Source organism: Cetorhinus maximus, chromosome 19 (assembly GCF_964194155.1).
Source record: "Cetorhinus maximus chromosome 19, sCetMax3.hap1.1, whole genome shotgun sequence".
Classification (NCBI taxonomy): domain Eukaryota; kingdom Metazoa; phylum Chordata; class Chondrichthyes; order Lamniformes; family Cetorhinidae; genus Cetorhinus; species Cetorhinus maximus.
Window position 1 is genome coordinate 36,672,047 of NC_135897.1, and position 16,140 is coordinate 36,688,186.

Genomic DNA, 16,140 nt, shown 5'->3' on the forward strand with positions numbered 1-16,140 from the left:
ATGTGCTGCCAACATCATTCCTCTTATATAAATATATATGTTCAACTTGCAACTGTCTCAAGTTTATTTTACAATTTACTTCAAGAATTGTTTAAGGCAGAGCAACTCTCAGAAGAAAACATTGTAAAAATAACTCATTTGTAATTCTTGTTGGACATGTTGAAACAGCTGATTCCTGGACCCATTGAACCATCTCAAAAAGTTATTCTAGAATTAGAATTGGAAGGTGAGTTTTTACAGTTGCAATGGCAACTTCTACTCTACCTTATACCCAATCCATCTCATTTTTATTCCATATACCAATGCATGCTATCCTTAATTAATTAAATATCTACCCTATTTTTCATCCAGGTGTCTAACTGTTGAAAATCTAGGGACAATTCACATAAGTCATATTAGATTTCATCTCATTTGCACAGAAAATATTTGTTCTTGATAAGTGGGAGGTCAAAATATCTCCAAGACCATATACATCATTTTAACATCTCTCACATCTGGGGCTTTAACTATACCATCCTAATCTGGATAATATGAATTCCTAAATATTAAACTATAAAAAAAATGTACAATAGTACAATAGCACACGCTTACTGTTTGACATGTTGAGTTTCTTTACTTGTAGAATTCTGCAAGTATGGGTTAACACTCATTCTGCTGACACCCAAACCATAAATCAATATGGTTAAAATATTGTGAAAAACATTTTAATATATCATTGCTAGTAATAATACAGTTTATACAGAAAGGCATTGCATTAACAAGTTTTGGAGGGGAAAAATGTAACTAACATTTTTTCGTGACATTCTGTACGAGCAGATTGAGGGGAGAAAAAAATACAGCTAAATCCCTGAAGTTCTGAATCCTTTTATAAAGTTTCATTCTCACATAGATAAAAGACTTCATTCTTCAATCCAGGTTTTGAGTCGCTGCAAAATTTCTTCTCTTGCCTTAACAAGTTGTGGTCTATCAGTTTGTTTTTCTGGGTACATGTCAGCACAATGGGCTGTACCTGTTTGAGTGATTAAGGACAACACACAAAAATGAAAATCCTAGAGAAACAAACTTACCTGCACTGTATTTTCACAAAGTCCTCATTTATATTTACTGATTTAAAATATGCCAAGCATATCCTGCATGCAGATATACTCCCCTTAGTTTAATGTCAATTATGACCTCTTAATTTAAACATGCAAGCGTCACTATGTAAAACACCCACTTGCCTTACTGGAATTCACTAACATTTCTATAAGTCATACCAGCTACAGGCTTATACTCAACAGTTACTGTGTTAGACACAAGTCAATCCTCCAGGTTTAAAAAAAGACTAAATCTAAAACATTTTCTTCAAGTTCTTCAACCAACCCTTTCTTTGAAAGTGTTGTGAATCTTGTTCAGCTAGTTTTTCATGCTGGATGTAAATTATTTTTCAACAGACTTTGGGTGCTTTTTGTTTAATCAGTTTGGAAATTAGCTTTGAGCTGTTCCAATTTTAGTCTCCCTTTCTAGAAATTGGATAAGAGCATCTGAGGCATCACACGGATCACTTGGAGAGTAAACCTACAACAAAATGATTAAACATTGTGTATTTCTGTCTTTATTGCAACACTTAATTGATAGTCCCAGATGAACAATTAATTAGAATTTTTCTGACAAAACTTTGGCCACTTGCTCAGCTAAATATCATTACATCTGTCATTATTTTTTCTCTGCTATTTCTCTTTTTGGTAGGCTAATTCATAAAGCAAAGCTGAAAAGTGTAAAAGGACGTGATCCAAGGTTTGAGCTATTACATTACATTGTGGATGATGAAACTCTGGCATATTCGGAAGATGAAACCTATCAGTTTGAGACAGACCAATTAACTGGAGATAATCTTAATGGGAACAAGAATTCCATATCAAATGAACTAGATGCTGTATAGCGGACAAGAATGAAAATACTACTGGAGTTTTACTAAAAAAAAACCTGTACGATCACAATGCAGTCTGTTCTATATCAATTCTCAGCATGGATGGAACCAATCAAATGCAAAGCAAATCACTCTCCTGTCTGTCATTTAAATTTATAAGTAAAAAGTTTGTGATTAAATTACTGCTCGAAGGAAGGATTAATTTATGTGACCATTTTATTATAATCTCCATAGTGCTGATAATGCAATGTTTAAAATCCATTGTCATGCTGCACATGCTTTGCATTTGGAGCACTGAGGCAATGAGACAGAATGCTTGTCTGCACAGTCACTCACTCAGCTGTAAGATTCTGGGCAGAAGCATCCCAGAAATCGGCAAAGTCAGATGTCGGGTGGGGAAAGCGGCATTTGTCCCGCTGGCAGCAATGGCGGCTTTTTCCATCGTATCATGTGGCACTTTGTTGAAAAAAGGCAGCCACACAGGTTTCACGTTGGATCGCTGGCAGGGTGGCCTCTAATTCGCCCACCCCGCTGGCACCTCAGGCCTTCAGTAATCCAGGCGCCATATTTAAAGGGTACCCCTGCACAGAGCTAGCACTCTCTAAGGGATCAAAAGCTGCTGTAAAGTCATGGCTGTCAAAGGGAGGAAACATGCAAATTTAGCAACGCCTCCCTTGAGTGCCTCTTGGACGCAATGGAGGCCTGACGTGATGCCCTCTACTCCCGCTCTTGGTGAAGACCAGCAAGCAAGGTTACCAGCTGTGGTCAGTGCCAAAGCCCTGCAAAAATGGACAGCCACCCAGTGCCGAAAGACGATGAATGATCTCCTCCGGGGTAAGTCACTCTTCTCATCACTCTTAACTCTCACACTGACAAACCCATCATACATCCACAGGGATCTCACTCACTGCCAGTTCAAGGGATATCACCATTCACTCTCTCACACACACCATCATCTGCCCTGCGGATCGTATCCTCATCAAGTCCATGGCACCAGTCAGCACCCACACGTGCCAGGCATCCTTCTTATTTTTGTTTTTGTTTTGGATTTCCAGCATCCGCAGTAGTTTTTTGTTTTTAGTTTTTAGTTTTTATCTTTCTTATTTGGCCTGGCAGGCATCCTCTCTCCATCTGCATTCATGCAGGACAAGCTGGCACACAACAGAAGGGAGAGATCACAGACTGGTGGAGAAATGCCCAACATCAAGGTCCTCACTGATTTTGAAAATAGATTCATCCAGCTGGCTGGTGTTGATCTGGACTGTTCCTGTGCTGACAGTGAGGTCTGCGGTGCTCAACCAAGTGAGGATCCAGCAGTGCAACATCCAGCAAACAACTATGCTGTGAGTCACAGTCCAATTCCATGCACTAATTATCTCTCCCTGCTTTCGCAGATACATCTGGGAAGCAGCCGAGGGAGGTCCGCAAGCCCGGTCCTCAACCCCAGCCCTGAGGACACCACAGAAGAGGAATCCGCAGACACCGACATTGAAGACCCGTCACAGCCTCACTCACACCCTCCACCAGCGCAGAGACACACACCTCGGTGGGACCTGGTTTTAGAGTTGCCTAGTGGGTCACAATCTGGTGAGCACATCGCACTGTTCTGATCCACAGCAGGCAAAAGCGGGGACTTCTTAGGTTTCCAGCACTCAGAGGACTGCTAGAGGACAGAAATCTGCTGAGTACGAGTCCATAAGACCATAAGACATAGGAGCAGAAATTAGGCCATTCGGCCCATCGAGTCTGCTCCGCCATTCAATCATGGCTGATAAGTTTCTCAACCCCATTCTCCCGCCTTCTCCCCTTACCAATCAAGAACCTATCTATCTCGGTCTTAAATACACTCAGTGACCTGGCCTCCACAGCCTTCTGTGGCAATGAATTCCATAGATTCACCACTCTCTGGCTAAAGAAGTTTCTGCTCATCTCTGTTCTAAAAGGTCTTCCCTTTACTCTGAGGCTGTGCCCTCGGGTCCTAGTCTCTCCTACTAATGGAAACATCTTCCCCACGTCCACTCTATCCAGGCCTTTCAGTATTCTGTAAGTTTCAATCAGATCCCCCCTCATCCTTCTAAACTCCAAGTATAGACCCAGAGTCCTCAAACGTTCCTCATATGTTAAGCCTTTCATTCCTGGGATCATTCTCGTGAACCTCCTCTGGACCCTCTCCAGGGCCAGCACATCCTTCCTGAGATACATGGCCCAAAATTGCTCACAATATTCTAAATGTGGTCTGACTAGAGCCTTATAAAGCCTCAGCAGCACATCCCTGCTTTTATATTCTAGTCCTCTCGAAATAAATGCCAACATTGCATTTGCCTTCCTAACTACCGACTCAACCTGCAAGTTAACCTTAAGAGAATTCTGGACTAGGACTCCCAAGACCCTTTGCACTCCAGATTTCTGAATTCTCTCCCCATTTAGAAAATAGTCTATGCCTCTATTCTTCCTACCAAAGTGCATGACCTCACACTTCCCCACGTTGTATTCCATCTGCCACTTCTTCGCCCATTCTCCTAACCTGTCCAAATCCTTCTGCAGCCTCCCCGCCTCCTCAATACTACCTGTCCCTCCACCTATCTTTGTATCATCTACAAACTTAGCCAGGATGCCCTCAGTTCCTTCATCTAGATCATTAATGTATAAAGTGAAAAGTTGTGGTCCCAACACTGACCCCTGCGGAACTCCACTAGTCACGGCCGCCATCCTGAGAAGGACCCCCTTATCCCCACTCTTTGCCTCCTGCCAGACAGCCAATCTTCTATCCATGCTAGTACCTTGCCTCTAACACCATGGGCTCTTATCTTACTGAGTCAGGTGAGGAGTCTCTGAACTTGGTCGCACCTCAGTTGCTGGAGCTGCAAAGGCAAGCTCAGGAACATCAGGAAGGGATGTCTGCAGCACCTATCAAATTACAAGGCACGATAGGAGTCCATCTGCCTTACGTCTGAGGTGATAGCAGTGGCATGCCAATGCACCAAGGTCAATGCTGGTAGGATGGTGGCCACCACGGAGACCTTGGTCCAGGACATTGGTCCTGGAGTGTAGGAGCTGCACTCCATCGCTGAGACACTTGCAGGCATCCATTAGTGCCAAGCAAGAGGGAGGGCAGAGCATCTTGAGTTCACTCCAGCTGCCCCTTCCTCTCAAGGATTCGGCCAGGGGCCCTCGGGCACCTATAGGGAGGAGGATCAGCAGGTAAACGGCCCAGGACTATTCACCCACGTGCCTCCAGGAGTGTCCAGCCCATCCGAATCCCCTCTTCCTGTGACCCCAGCAGCTCCAACTCCACAAGCCAAGGAGGGTGCCACTGCCATACAACAGGACGCCGAAAGCAGGCCGGGGCACTCCAGGTCTCAGCCTGCCAAAGTCATCACAGACAACTGGGCGTACGTAGCAGTCCGCAGGCTGCCTCCACCTGCATTGTGGATGTCAGGGGAGCACCAAGAAGTAGCGGCAAGGTTAGAAAGGTCAAGAAGATTTATTTGCACAACACGGGCACAGGTGTTCATCACTTGTATTTAATGTTGACCATTGTAAATAAACTTCCAAGAAAGTCTCCTTGTCCCTGGCTCCTTGTTATGTTGAGCAGTGTTCGTGTCAATCAGATGTGAAAACTTGTTTTCTGCACAAAATGAAGACCAGTGTCTTCAAAGCGTAACCGTTAAAAGCACACAGTGATTTTCCAGCTTCAAAGTCACTCTCCAGATCAGTGATGCCTGCACCTCGCTTTGGCTTGTGTTTGCTGCAAGAATCTCGTACCCAAGCATCACTGGGTTCTGCGATGTCCCTGTTTGCTCTCAGCACCTTTGAGGGGGGGGCTGCCCCCCCCCCCCCCCCCCCCATCTTGTCAGCATTCCTGGCAAGTGAAGGTGTGGTGCTGAAGGGACAGGTGATGAAGCCTGCCAAAGAATCAAGTTGTCTTAAAGTCCATGTGCCCGCTGTATCTCAGCAGCGTCTCCATGATAGAAATCTCTTCATGGAGCGTGTGTGCGCTGCCCTCACCCAGACGGGTGTCAGACGTTCCCAGATGCATGGTGAAGGTCTCAGGAGTGTCCTCACTGCCTCTCGTCATCATCCTCCTGGAATCTTGTGGCAATGAGGGTCTCACGAGCTCGCCTGCCTCGTCTGGCCAGTGTAATGACCTCATCGCCTGCATCCACCCCTTCCCTTCCTCATCACCCTCATCCCCTTCGACTCCCTCCTCATCGGAGGAGATGTGCAGCTCTTGCATCTCCTCATCATCCAAGTCCTCCCCACTTTGCATTACCAGGTTGTGTAGCATGCAGCAAGCCACGATGATGCACAACACTCTCTGGGGAGCGCAGTGCTCCACCAGACCTGTCGAAGCACCAAAATCTCATTTTCAGGATGCCAACGGTATGTTCAACCAAACTCCGGGTCGCAACATGAGCATTGTTGTACCTTCTCTCACCAGGAGTCTGAGGCCGCCGCACGGGCATCCTTTGTGGGTAGCCCTTGTCACCGAGGAGCCAACCCTGCATCCTGTGTGGTTCCTGCAAGATGTCAGGAATCTGAGACCCGCTGAGGATGTACAAGTCGTGGACGCTTCTGGGGTACCTTGCACAAACTTGCACGATCCGTTTGTTATGGTTGCAGTCCAGCTGAACATTGAGAGAGTGGAAGCCTTTGCGGTTCACATACGGGACTGCTGGTTCCAGGGAGATTTAAGAGCCACATGGGTGCAGTCGATTGCACCCTGCACCTGTGGGAATCCGGAACTCTCAGAAAATCCCAGTGCTCTTGCTTCCTGGCTTGCCTGATCCCTGTCGAAAATAACATAGAAACTAGGAGCAGGAGTAGGCCATTCGGCCCTTCGAGCCTGCTCTGCCATTCATTATGATCATGGCTGATCATCCAACTCAATAGCCTGCTCCCACTTTCTCCCCCATATCATTTGATCCCTTTTGCCCCAAGAGCTATATCTAACTCCTTCTTGAAAGCATACAATGTTTTGGTCTCAACTACTTTCTGTGGTAACGAATTCCACAGGCTCACCACTCTCTGAGTGAAGAAATTTCTCCTCATCTCAGCCTAAATGGTTTACCCCATATCCTCAGACTGTGACCCCTGGTTCTGGACTCCCCCACCTTCAGGAACATCCTTCCTGCACCTACCCTGTCTAGTCCTGTTAGAATTTTATAGGTTTCTATGAGATCCCCCCTCATTCTTCTGAACTCCAGCGAATATAATCCTAATCGACTCAATCTCTCCTCATATGTCAGTCCCGCCATCCCAGGAATCAGTCTGGTAAACCTTCGCTGCACTCCCTCTATAGCAAGAACATCCTTCCTCAGATAAGGAGACCAAAACTGCACACAATATTCTGGCGTGTGGCTACAATAATTAGATACAAATTTATTTAAAATTAAGTTCTCGACATTTGACAGCAGGAAACGCGGCCCGTCATTGACAGGGGTGGAGGGTGGGGTGAGTGGACAATTGAGCCTGGATTTACATCGTCCATAAACGCAACTAAGGCCTTCTCACGAGATTCTCTGATATTGCCACCGAACATGCCCGTCACAATCGAGCACAGAAATCCCAGCCTCTGAAACAAACATACAATACACATTCCCAATACTTCTACCAAACACAGTTTCACTCCATTGGCCCCAATCATATGTCAAGACTGATCTCAACTTCCATATTTTGCCACAACTACCATATTTTACCATGACCAAATGTGGCACATTAGAGTCCTGTTACCCTAATAGTAAGGTGTAGGTGCGCTTAGCATGTTTTGCCCAAAGATGAGTATTTTTCACCCTGATCATATTCTCTTTCTATGTGTTTCCCCAGCAAGAGGATAAAATAAAATGGACGACTGCTACATGCCATTGGATGTTTCTATGGATTGAATTGATTAAGTGGCTCCTTGTGCTAGGGCAGTAGATATCACATATTTATGTGATAGCTACTTAAAGCTACATAATATGCAAACATCTGTCTTTTGACTGGGCAATAAATATGTGGCATCAGTGAGCTGGGCTACATGGGGCATGCCAGGTCCAGTTCTCTCACTTGCATTTTGTGGTCTCTTCCACATAGGTCGGTGAGATAACAGACCTATGAATGGATGAAGGTTGTGTATTAACCTGATGGAGGCAGTGCATTTAGTGAGGGTGAGGAGAAGATGCATGCACCACATTGCACAAGGACTGGAGTAAGTGGGAGGGGTGAATGGATAAATGAGGAAATGAGGAATTGCATCAAAAGTGAAGGATGGGTGCTGCTGAAAGGTAAGTGGTTTAAGGAGTGATGTGATGAGTACCTGTGGAAATACAGATTGAAAAGAGAGGTAAAGGGAGTTAAACCACAGGAGGTAGATGCATCAGCAAATGTACTCACTTCTCCTGGTCTAGGTAGGTCATTAAACTGTTTCCTGCGCTGCATCCAAGGCCAGGGCACAATGCTCTTTCTGCTTACCTCCTCAGCCACCTCCATCCACAATGCTTTGGTAGGAGCCATAGCTTTCTTCCTCCCATTGTTGGAAGAAAGTATGTCCCTCCTGCACCCAGCAGCAATTCCAGGGAAGTATCATTAAAGCTGGGTGCTGCCATCCATTCTAAAACTTAACTCCTCCATTTCTACATTATTTAAAGGGACAAAGTTGAGACCACATCGTGTGGATGATGTCATGCTGTGCAGCTTGGAGATGTTAAACTTGGAAGTCAAAATTTATTGCCTCAATCAAGTTGAAATCATAGAATCCGACCAACAGCCTTGATTTCCAGGTTTTGCTCATGCAATCCCGCCCCCTCCTCTCAACCCCCAGCTCATGGCGCATGTCAGGCGCTTGCCAAGCCAGCCAAGTGGGGTCTTAATTAAAAGGTTAAGGACAGACTCCGTTAACCTTATTACCACCCAGACTGCATTTTAAATCCAAATTATGGGGATCCCAGCCAGTCTTCATTGGATTGGTGTCAGATAGTTCCTGTAGTAATATAAAAAATGGCCCTCAGCCTATTGGTCACTGGATCACAAAATCATTTTCCTCTGGTTTACCAGGAGAGTTTCCAGCTTCCAGATTGCTACTTCCTCACTTGTTGTCTTGCAACACTTGAGTTAACTTTTTTTTACTTATTATCGATATCATTCTTACTTCTTTGTTCTGAATGGAAGGAGGCATGGAGGAGAAGCAACAGCAGCAGCCTTAGCAACCAACAGTACCCAGTCCTCTCAGAAGACCATGGGTAAGAGTGACTGCGCTCAGAAGGCCATACCTAGCACAAAGGTTCACCTTCATGGTGCTGTCTGAGAAGCAGTGCAGGAGGAGGTTTCATTTCAACAAGCAAGGTTGTCACAGTTCTCCGCATCTCCTGTGACATGACCAGCGGCCTGCTGGACCAGGGGGGTACGCCATGAAAGTGACCTTCAACGTTGTCCCCACCCTGAAATTTTATGCCACTGGAATCTTCTGGGGGACAATAGCTGCATCTCCCAATCTGAAGTTCACTAGTTAAGTTTAACTAGTTGGTTTAACTGCACTGCTCCTCAGACAGCACCATGAAGGTGAACCTATGTGCTAGATATGGCCTTCTGAGCGCAGTCACTCTCACCCATGGTTTTCTGAGAGGACTGGGTACTGTTGGTTGCTAAGGCTGCTGCTGTTGCTTCTCCTCCATGCCTCCTTCCATTCAGAACAAAGAAGTAAGAATGATACCAATAATAAGTAAAGTAAGTTAACTCAAGGGCTGCAAGACAACAAGTGAGGAAGTAGCAATCTGGAGTGAAGTTAAACAAGTTAAGTTTACCAAAGCCAGGGCCAAACAATATATCACCTTCCTCACGGACCTCAGTGGTCAAACAGGACAGAGCTTGTGGCTTTGCAGCAGTGGCTGGCTTCCCTCACATACAGGATACGATTTCCTGTACGTGTCTGGTGATCACCAGAGCAGGAGCCAACAACATTTGTGAATAGGAAAGGATCCCACTGTGTCAGGAACAACTAGCGCTGGGTCACATGAAAAACATCAGCAGTTCCGTGCCATATTCTCAGGGAGCTGCCTCAGTGCTTTTATACTCAGACATTCTACCATCCGCACATTATTCAATTGTGTAAGAAATGTGACAGAATGCTTGCTGGACGAAAAGAGATACCTCTTGCAGAACTGGGTGGCAGACCCCTGCACAATTCCACCATGCCTGAGCAACAAAATACAATACAAGCCAGGACACAAAGAGAATCCTTATGTAATCCATACAATAGGAATAATCATGGTAGAGGTTTAGATATCAGTATCATTCAGGGACTCCCTGCAACATGTCCCAGATAAGAGAATGCTGCAGATTGCACAGCATTGCATTGCAGAGAGGCCTGCATTTGAAGGAGGAAGACCAGGGAGATGGGGAGGAAGCAGTTGTTGAAGCTGAGTCAGGTCAGTGTCTTATCAATCTGCCTAGAGAAGGGTAGCCTCCTTCTGCACTGCTCTTCATATAGTACCATGAAGGTGACACTTTGGAACACAAGACTGTGTACCACGTATGACCTCATGTGCACAACCACACAGACAAAGTTTTCAGGGATCATTTCATTGTTCAATGATTCTTTGAGCTTTTCACACATCTGAATGAGAGCTTAGACAAAATCTTCTGCACAACAGTTCTTGTTACATGTTCCCGACCACTATAATCCTGCGTTAAAAAAAATTGCATTTATATAGCTCCTTTCGCGACCCCAGGATGTCCCAAAGTGCTTTACAGTGAATGAATGACTTTAGAAGTGTAATCACTGATGTAAAGTAGGAAACACAGCAGCCAATATTCACACAGCAAGATCCCACCACAGCCAAGTTACCATCTTTTTTTTGTGATTTTGATTGGGGGATAAATATTGACTAGGACACCAGGGATAAGTCCATGCTGTTCTTCAAAATAATGTCATGGGATTTTTTACACCCCCTTGAGAAAGCATTCAGGGCCTCAATTTAACATCTCATCCAAAAGACAGCACCTCTGACAGTGTAGCACTCCCTCAATACTGCATTTATGTCAGCCTAGATTTTTGTGTTCACGTTTCTGGTTTGAACTTTGAGGTCCCAACCACTTTGACTCAGAGGCTAAGGTGCTATCCACTGAGCCACAGTTGATACTTCAATCAAACCATTCAGAAATTCTATATCATTAAAGAGGACACCTTGTGGTGCAGTGGTAATGTCCCTACCTCTGGGCCAGAAGCTCCAGCTTCAAGTGCCACTTCAAGACTTGATGGTCATGGAAGGTACATGCATAACATGACCAAACAGTTTGATTATCAGTCTTCCAATCCTTCTAGTATGCCTGAAGGCAGGTGGTAAGAGCAGGAGAGTTTCCTGGTCAGCCATACTGCAGAAGGCAATGGCAAGCCCCTGCAGTACTTTGCCAAGCATAATCATGGACCAATCCAATGGCAGTCCATGGTCGTCAATGCTATCTTGGGGTATGGTAGCTGAAGGAGGAGGAGGATATCATAAACATGCTGACAAAGCAGAAGCTGCAGTGAAACTATGCTGCAGACCAATGTACCAAATCTGCTAAGGGTTTAACACCAAATGTAATAAATCCAATCCAATCATTTAGTCACCCAGGTGATTAACCCATAGTGCATTTTTATGAAGAAGACTTATTCACCGGGATTTTCTGGCCTCGCCACCAACAGGCATCAACATGGGTGGGACGGGAAAATTTGGAGAGCCTTGACTTTTAACAGCTCTCCAAATTTCCCTGTCCCACCTGCGATGATGCCTGCCCGTGTCGGGGCCAGAAAATCCCACCCTATATCTCTATAACTCCTATGAGGTGCTCCCCTAGTAGCCTGAGCAGTGCAAAACTTAATGTTCAAGTTTAGCGTTAGGGCCTGATCACACGCTGCTGCCGGTACAATCTAACCCAGATAACTTGCTGTCATCATGACAAATATTGATTTGGGGGAGGGGTGGTGAGTGATGTTGATGTGCAAATGTGCAGATGTGTTGATATCCAAGGAGAGGCCATCACCTACTGTTCCTGTCATGACCCTGGCCCTTCTTTGGGGTTGGGCTTAATTAAATCCACTGATGTACAAGAGAAATGACAAACAATTTCTTCAAAGACATATCCTTTCATTCACCAAACTCTCAACTGTAGAAGATGGCATGACAACCATTTGAGCTTCTGCCAAAGCTACAACACATGCAAGCTGAATACCTGCTATGAGGGCCCAGCTTCAATGTCCCATACTATTCATCGTGTGCATGGACTGCACAGTAGTGATACCATGTGAGATGACACTGCGCAAACTGGATGTGGACACTCAACCATAGTTGTGAAATCCCTTGCCACATGTTCTAAAACCTTGTATATCCATTTGTGTGTGTGAGGCCAGCTATTTTTCCCCCTGAAAGTTCTCACTCTCTGTCACTGTAGAAAGAGAGAAGAGTGAAGAGTTAGGATAGGAGAGAAAACCTGCATTTAATGTTGACCATGCAGGTTAAAGTTGTTAAGCTTATCTGTGCTACGTTAACTGAAATGTTGGATAAATTCCAGGTATCCCCACTTGGGTATACCACCAGTTTGTCCTTCCTTGATGCTCATGTCCCTGCCTGGGCCAGTGATGTCAGTTATGTTTTTGCCCTGGCCTGGGTGAGGACAGTCATTTTGGGTACTCCTCCACATGCTCTGTTCTTCTCCTTAACCTTAGGAATGGCCTTGTCCTCAATAAGGATGAGAATTAATGAGAGTGTGTTGAGAAATGAGTGAAGATGTATGGGCTTGTGCAGATAGTGTATGTGGTGAGAGGTGTAAAATAAGCAAGTTGGAAGATGATGAGGAGGTGATGAATGTAGAGGGAAGAGTGTGATGCTAAAGTGAGGATTGACCCCCACCTCAAGTTAAAATCAGAGCTTAAGTGTTTTAATAAGCAAGGTATCCTTTCGTCATCTTGATTAGTACTGTAGTAGTGACAAGTTATAAATATGTACTGATGTTGTATGATGTATTGATCACAATGTCAGCTATATAAACCACTCCGTATTACCAACCTATCTGGACTGTGGTATCATCTTCAACAGAAAAATTGTAGTTTTGCAAAGGTAGTTGTAACTTTCTTTGATTAACATGGAGGAGACAAACTAATTTTTCTACATTTATATTAGACGTCTGCAAGTAAGTTAGTTCATCAATGTCAACTGACTTGGGATGGTAACCTAGCTAAATGTTGCCTGACAGGGCTGGAACTAAAAAACAAGTCTTTCCCTTTCAACAACTGTTAATGTTTTTAACTGAACACTGGCATATTGTCAAGGTAAGTCCCCAAATAATTTATTTTCTTAAAAAACGTGGGCAGGCTAATTAAAGAAGGAGCCAGCTACTGTGGTAGCACTGTATAGATTACAAAGATAAGAATGCAGGGCAATGATCCACTTGACCTATTTAGTCATGTCTAAAATGATTAAATTGAGCAATTTAACAGCTGTCAAGTCCTGAGTTCCGGTCGAAAGGAACTTTTTGCCTGCAGGCTAAAGATTATCAACAACCCTTTTATATTGATCAGGTAACTGAACAAATAATAGATTCAGATTTATAAAAGTAACAATTTCAGTGATGACATAAGGACTGCAAATCATAGATTTAAATGAAAATCACCATTAGATACTTCACAGATTTTCACAAGCTACTTGAATCTATTATAATGAATATGATTCCTTCAGCAGCATAGTTCATGTGCTTATAATTCACTGATAAAACAAGAACACTGTTGGATAATACAGCAAGTATCTGTAAACAATGGCTGGCTTGTCCAAGCCCACCTTTCACAAATGATAGTTACATTCTGTTGAAAGCTGAAACTTTAGGACAATTCGTTGTGAATGATGTTGCTGTCCAGTATTTAATCATCTTACTCGATGATTATACAGGATCATTCAGCAACCAAAAAATTGGTGAAGGATCCATTTAGGAGAGGAGAGGAAAATTTAGTGCCTTGAAAATAGATTAGTGGTAGCATGAATCAACTGTTAATCCTTGCAGAATGCAATAAATAGTTGATGAAAGATAGTGGAAACCCATGCAGATAGCATTAATATGTGGTTCTGTAGTTAATTATGTGCTTAAGATTCTTTAAACACTGAAGTAACAACGTGTAGCTCTCATGGTATTTTTAATGGGTTGTGAAAGATTTGGAGTGCTATTTCTGTGTTTAGTTTTGTCACTCAGCGGCTCAAATATATAACTATCACAGAAATTTACTAAGACAATATGGACCCTGATATTCCTCCACCCCCGAAAATAAAAGCAAACTACTGCAGTTGCTGGAAATCTGAAATTAAAAATGCTTTGAGTCACATATGTCTTTCCTTCAGAACTGAAGTTCAGAAATATTGACCCAAATTTTACCCTTGGGGTGCGCCCGAGGTCGGCGCAGACAGAAGCGGATGTAAAACCCGCTCCCAGCCGAGATTGCGCTATGAACGCGATCTTACGCTCGGTGGCTAATTAAGGCCCATCCAGCATGAAACGCGACCGCCGCATACGTTCCCCGTGTGTGGGGGCAGGAACGCATCAGGCACCAGGTCCAATGGGGACCCGGCGAGGTGGACAAAAGCAGAAGAGGCAGCTCCCTGAAGGCTGCCAGGAGTTGTGGGGGAGGCTGAGGGAGCTGTCTGGAAGCTGCTCAAGAAGTATCCTGGTGTGCAGTCATGGCCTCAGCACCTGGAGGCCATAGAAGGCAGGAGGGCAACTTGGGTAGGCACTCTGCCCCCCTGTTTCCCAGATGAGTGCCTGGGAGTGCTGGTGGAGGAGGTCAGTGCCAGGTCGCACATTTTAATGCCCAAGAGAAGGCCGCCCCACCTGACCAAGAAGGTCTGGACAGAGGTCCCTGCCCAAATCAGTGGGTACGACATGGTGCACTACACGTGGCTTCAGTGCCGCACAAGGTTCAATGATCTGCTGCAGTCAGCAAGGGTAAGTGGGGAAATGCATTGACCTGTGCCTGTTTCTCGGAACGTTCAGGGTAAGAGCACGTATGCCAACTGGCACTTAAGCCTGCTATCCTTCTGGGATGTCAGCACGACAGGCCTCAGTGCATTGCAAGGTGAGATGTGCCACAGTGACACAGCCCACCTAATGCCCTGGAGGGCAGGTGGGAACCAGGAAAGGACCTTCAGGGAGACGGAGCAATAATGAGGCTATTTTTCCATGTCAGAAGAGGAGTCATAATGCCAAGGAGCGCCGCAGAACACGTGGGAGAAGTGTCGATCTGTACTTCCTCACCAAGCACGAGAGTGATGCACTGGAGCTTTAATGCCCCTGGCCAGCTCGCTTCTCTGGTCATGGTTAGGCGGGGGTCTTGACTGAAGGTAAGAGTGCAGGTGACAGATGTGTGAGCAGTGGGTACTGGGAACATAACGGACTCGTCTCATCAGAAACTGCACTGTCGTAGCCAGAGAGCCCATTGAAGCTCCAATGCAGGTGGCACCATCCAACAGCTCTCCATTGTCTCCTCAGCCCGCTTAGCATGCATAGTGACTATGACGGTTGAATGTACTGATCTTTTGCCTTCCTCCTGCAGATGCACCATCCACAGGACACCCCCAGGATCTTGAGGACCCCCCCCACCCCATTGCGCTCCAGGGAAAACATCACACCTGCACTAGCGTCATGCTGTCTCTCTGAACCAGGCACCAGCGCAGATACTCACACGTCGGTGAGCATTAGGAATTTGGCTCCGCGGGTAATGCACAGTGGTGAGGGCACATCACACTCGCTTGAGGAGCTGGCAGAGGAAGAGAGGTCCCAGGGAGCCGACAGTGGGAGCACAGCTGGAGACCAGGACCATGCTACGTCCAAGGCAGATGATGAGCCTCTGGAGTCGTGCATCAGGCGGCAGATGCTGGATGTCCAGCGAGATGCGCGGGGAGAACTAGCGGAGATCCATGAGTGTCTGTGTGTCATGGTCTCTGTCATGGAGGAGTCCATGCAGAGCATGAGTTCTGTGTTGACCCTTAACACTGAGAGCACAGCCTACTCCACTGAGACAGTGGCAACTCTCATGGAGAGGCAGCTTCAGGAGCAGACTCAGGGGTTCCTGGGGTTGCACTCAGACCTGCAAGTGTGAGAGTTGGACGAGGCACCTAATCTCCCTGCTAGATCCCCGTCCATCAATGGTGAGCAGGGAGGTACAAACACACCTCATGCTGGCAGATGAGCTGCCTGTCATCTGTGGGCTTCTCTCAGGGCGCTCTGGACGA

The 16,140-nt window shown here is 45.5% G+C and overlaps 1 protein-coding gene across 1 annotated transcript in view; it reads right to left on the minus strand.

Annotated features, from left to right (window-relative positions):
• Nucleotides 1-616: 616 nt before the first annotated feature.
• prss59 (serine protease 59, putative) overlaps nt 617-16,140 on the minus strand; it is a 70,752-nt gene continuing 55,228 nt past the window's right edge. Inside the window, exon 9 of the mRNA XM_078564428.1 lies at nt 617-1,009. Within this exon, the coding sequence (XP_078420554.1) occupies nt 900-1,009 (110 nt within the window). The 3' untranslated portion in view covers nt 617-899. The remainder of the gene's footprint in view (nt 1,010-16,140) is intronic.